Source organism: Elephas maximus, chromosome 3 (genome assembly GCF_024166365.1).
Source record: "Elephas maximus indicus isolate mEleMax1 chromosome 3, mEleMax1 primary haplotype, whole genome shotgun sequence".
Taxonomy (NCBI): Eukaryota; Metazoa; Chordata; class Mammalia; order Proboscidea; family Elephantidae; genus Elephas; species Elephas maximus.
Window position 1 is genome coordinate 186306666 of NC_064821.1, and position 4885 is coordinate 186311550.

The 4885-nt window shown below is 44.3% G+C and overlaps 1 protein-coding gene across 1 annotated transcript; it reads right to left on the reverse strand.

Moving 5' to 3' along the window:
- Positions 1-762: 762 nt before the first annotated feature.
- TCHHL1 (trichohyalin like 1) lies at positions 763-4422 on the reverse strand. The gene is made up of 3 exons (XM_049880499.1): positions 4285-4422; positions 2462-3363; positions 763-2383 (listed from the first exon to the last, which is right to left on the reverse strand). Exons 1-3 carry the CDS (start codon positions 4420-4422, stop codon positions 763-765), a joined length of 2661 nt encoding a protein of 886 aa, XP_049736456.1.
- Between the last annotated feature and the right edge of the window lie 463 nt (positions 4423-4885).

Genomic DNA, 4885 nt, shown 5'->3' on the forward strand with positions numbered 1-4885 from the left:
TCCAGAAGCTATGAAAAGGTTGTGTAATTAGTGGGATTTAATAAAAGTTTGTTGAATGAATAAATGAATGAATGAATCTATGGCATAGATTTATTTGCACCTGAAAATGAACAAAAGAGTCATGAATTTACTTACTAGAAAATCATAATTATTTTAAATTATGCTGATATCCAAAGTTATTTTGAGGGATAAAAGTTTAGGATAAACTTGGAATCCTTGTAGGAAATGTAATGAAGCAGATTAATCTGTATTTATGAACTAATAATATTTTTATTATAAGGCAATATTATAGAGTGTCATAACTTCCTACTGCCACATTTTTAAAAGCCAATGAATCAAGGGAAGAAATCGGTGTCTGCTGAAGATATGGAAGGGATTTTTCCATTTTCAATGAGAAGTACATTGAGATTGTCTCCTGAGAAAGCCCATTTTGGCACTTGGAAGTAGAATCATATAGTAGGATTTCTACCGATTGTATTTGTTTGATCTAACATTTCTTTGGTGGAAGTTCCCACTGCTGAATACTTTATTATGTTCCCTTGTAGAAGTTCAAGAAGAGAATTTAAAGGATTATTAATCTGTATCTGAATGTTGTGTGTGACTGCTGAGGGTGGCTGAGAGGAAAGAAGTATGGGGCACATTGAATTGTATGAATTTCCTTTTTCTGGAATTATGATAATGATTCATTGCTTTGCGGTGCTTGCTTCCCTTTTGTGGTACTGGTTCCTCTCTTTGAGGGTGACCCTGCTTGTCTTCCAGGGCCTAGAGAGCTGATGTCTGTTGTGGATCAGCAGGAGCCTCATCAGGTGAAAGTTCCCTGGTATACCGTCGTAATGCTTGGCTGTGGTAAAAAATGGTAAGACAGTTGGAGATCTCACTGGTGAGGGATGCCCTTGACTGGTCGGTGCTGAGCTCTGGGCCTGATGCCTGGGCTGGCTGAGCTTGGTTTTGGCGCTCCTCGTGGGTTATGTCTATTTGCTGTGGAATTTTCTCCTGCAGATACGTATATGATGGGCTGGGATGGACTAAATCCTTCTCCACAGTATAGGGCTGTTGGTCCCTCTGCATCCTTTCTTCAAGGCCTGGCAGGGGGGCTGAAGAATAACCCCCTTTCTTGGTTGGATGTTGTTGGTCATCACCTTCTGCCAGCTCCTGGGGATTTTCATCCTCCTCCTTCAATGTTGCAGGCTCCTCAATGTGTGTCTCAGAGGAAGCTGAATTGTCCTCATTCAGACTTTTTAATGGCGTTTCCTGGGTCTTTGATTCTCCACCTTTCTCTCCTTTGGTGCCTGGGCCCTGCACCTTCAGTTTTTTCCTGCTGTCTCCCTTTGCAGGCTGTTGCATTACAGAAGGTTGGTCATTGCAGTCTGCATCAAGGGCTCCTGGGATCTCAGCCTTCACGGACTTTCCATTATCACTTCCTGCTGTGGATTGCTGTGCCTCTGGGAGTCCATTAACCTCCACATCTGGGTCCGGCCCTTTGGTTCCTGAGCCCCAACTCTTGTGTTCTCCTCTGAGAAACTGTTCCTGTTCATCTGTGAGCTGCTCAGCCTCTCCCCTGACTGCCAGCACCACTGCTTCCTGAGCTCTGTATTTCTCACCTGACTCTGCCTGCTTCTGGGCATCTGGGTCATTATTGCAGCCTCCTTGCACAGACTCTCCCGGTGGGTCTACCTGACTCTGGGAATCCCTTTGTGCAGGCAGGTCACCTGTCTCCAAGCTGCTGTCACCTTCCTCTGGAGCAAGATTGTTGGGAGTTTTAAAGAACCCTTCATCATTCTGTGTGGTTGGTGGCACAGGGTCTTCCCCCTGGTAACTGTCATCCTCCTTGGTTGACTTATCTTGAGTCTTGGTGATTCTCCTCTTTTTTCCTACAGACTGGCTCTCAAGTGGTGCTGACTCCTGTGTTCTTTCCCTTGCTCCTGCTGTCCCTTCTGCCACAGGGGCATTTTTGCTGCCCACAAGTGCTTCTTCTCTGCCTTTCTCAATGTATCTTACATCTCCTAGGGCTGCTGCTCCTTCAATTTCAGTATGACTCTGATCTGTTCCTTCTGAGCCTAGGTCTTGTGTCTCAGTCCCTTTTGCAGTATCTCTTTCTTTTGATGGTCCCTGGAGTTCCTGATACATCCCCTCCTGTGTTTGGACTTCCAGGGCTGGTGTCTGAGTTTTTCTCTTACTTCCTTTCTGCCCTGTTGTTCCATGGGTCTCAGGGCCTCTCCCCAGTTTCCTTTCAGTTGTAACATAGTGTGTTTCTGAAATATTTTTGCCATCGCCTTGGACTGGCATGTCCTTTGTTTCTTGTTCTTGTGCTGGTAGTTCTTGGGTCTCAGATATTCTACCATCATCACCAGGCTCAGCTGTAATCTTTGTCTCTGGTGGTGTCCTATCAGCATCACCTTTTCCTGGTTCTTGGACCTCAGGTACTCTACTATCGATCACAGATTCAGTTAATTTCTCTGACTCATATGATTCCCTGTTGGCATCTTTTCCTGGTTCTTGAGTCTCAGATATTCTACCTTCATCCTCAGGATCAGTTAATTTCTGAGTCGGAGATTGTTTACCTTCAGCACCTTTTTCTGGCAGATCAGCCTGCTCTGAACTGGACTCATTTTCTGCTTGCAGGGATGGTTCTTGTGTTTTAGAGTGTTCTTTAATACCCTTTTCTGTTGCAACTTTATGGTCTTTAGATGGCCTCTGTGCTGTTTCTTCTGCTGGAGAACTCTGGGTTCCCAAGTTCCCTTCCTGTTCTCCCAACTGGTCTCTTGCTTTGGTGTGACTTTGTTCCCCGGCTGGTTTTTCTGCCTCCCTGGGAATCTCCTTATCCTGCCCCTCCACCTCTGTGGGACTGCTGGTCTGTTTTGATGTTACCATTTCCTTGTTTGTCTCAAGCTGGGCCCCATTGTCCCCTGCTGTTTGTACATGCTGGGCTACTTCTTGAATCTGTTCATCTCCTTCCAGGTGTTGGTTCTTAGAGTCATTGTGCTCTGATGCTTCTCCTGGCAGATTATGAGTCTTGGAGTCTTCCTGTGGGTCCACCCTATTGTGTTCAACTGGTTCCCTTTCTTCAGGGTTGAGCTGAGATGATGGTGCCATTCCTGAAGGAAGCACCACTTTATCTTGAGTAGGTGGAGTTTCCTCTGTCAGCTGACCACTTCTGCTGGTTGCCTGAGGATCCACATCACCTGGGTTTTCCTTCTCTGGTTTAGGTGCCTGTCTTGGTTCCGAATTTAATGACTGAATGTCAAGATAACAGTGGTTCAACAAGTTACAGGTTGCAAGGACAAATTGATCAAAACGGATGGTGCCATCACTGCCAATATCCAGAAGGTTCACGTTTTTCTCCACAGCATGCATGACATGTGGCTGCATGAAAACACAGTGAGAAATCAGATTATTCATGTGTGATAAAGTCTCCTGGGTGTCTGCATATCTCCCAAGAATCCTTTCCTTGACCTCATTCCTCAGTGATTGGTAAAATTTCCCGTAATGGTAAGAGTTTGTTGGTTCTGAATGCTGTTTTTCCTAAGATAGTGTATTGAGTTGAATAATTTCCCCCCAAACTTTCATTTTCACCTGGAACCTCAGAATATGACCTTACTTGGAAATGGGGTCCTTGCAGATATAATAATTTGAGGTCAAACTGGATTGGGGGGGTCCTAAATCTAATGACTGTTGTCCTTATAAGAAGGCTATGAAAAACACAGACACACACGGAGGGAAGATGGTCATGTGAAGACAAACAGAAATTGGAGTGGTACAGCTACAAGCCAAGGAATGTCAAGGACTGCCATCAACCACCAGAAGCTAGGAAGGGGCAAGGAAGAATTCTTCCTGAGAGCCTTCAGAGGGAACATAGCCCTATTAATGCCTTAATTTTACACTTTTAGCCTCCAGAACTGTGAGAGAATATATTTCTGTTGTTTTCAGCCACCCAGTTTGTGGTAATTTGTTACAGCAGCCCTAGGAGACTAATACAGAGAGCTTTGGCTATGAAGGAGAATTTATACTACTTGTAAGTTGCATTTAGATGCATAATGGCTCATGACTCCTCTAAAAACTGTACTTGGCTGGAGTCCCAGCGAGGAAAACCTCATTTTCTCTCTTAGTACTAAGCAATTGTACAGAATGAGAAACTGAGACTGAAGAAAGTTGTTCAGAAATCAGTGAGTGCTAAGAGATATTAGCCAAGTGTAAAATAGTCAGAGCTCACTTCTGCCCATCTTACTTGAATTCTGGAGAAAGGGCACGTGAGGAAGTGTTTCTGTAGCTCCATGAGCACCTCACCTGAAGGATGTCCCCAAACTCGCCCTGGAGGAGTTGTTTCAGCTCTCTGTGGGTCAGTGTCACCCCGTCACCATCTTCCCTGGCGTACTTGTGGAACGTCTCAATTACGCAGAGGACACGTCTCAGGAGCCGAGGCATCTTTAGAAACTCAGGAGAGACTGTGAGAAAGAACAAACAAAACCCATTTTCCTGATTCTTCTTCTTTCTGTCCCTTCCCCAGCTTCACTCCCATTACCTGCTCTATATAGTATCTTAAAATATTGTATCAGAACTCCAGCTTTAATCTCGTGTCAGACATCATAGAGAGATTAGATCTAGCACAGATAGGTATTAGAAGAGACACTTCACCTCACCTTGTGAAAAACAGCAAATCATGTGTTCAGAAAAAGATTTATTACAAAGGAGAGTGACAAAAGAACTCAAGAATAAGAACTGAAATGCACACATGAAGCCAACAGATGGGGCCAATCCTTCCTGGCTCATCTGAGAGTGTCCACCTGATTTCCTCCCACTTGGCTCAGTCCATCTTCGTATGCTTAAAAAAAAAATTAGGAAAGTATAATTTTAAAAGTTAGTAAAGCATCTTTTCCTGAATACAACC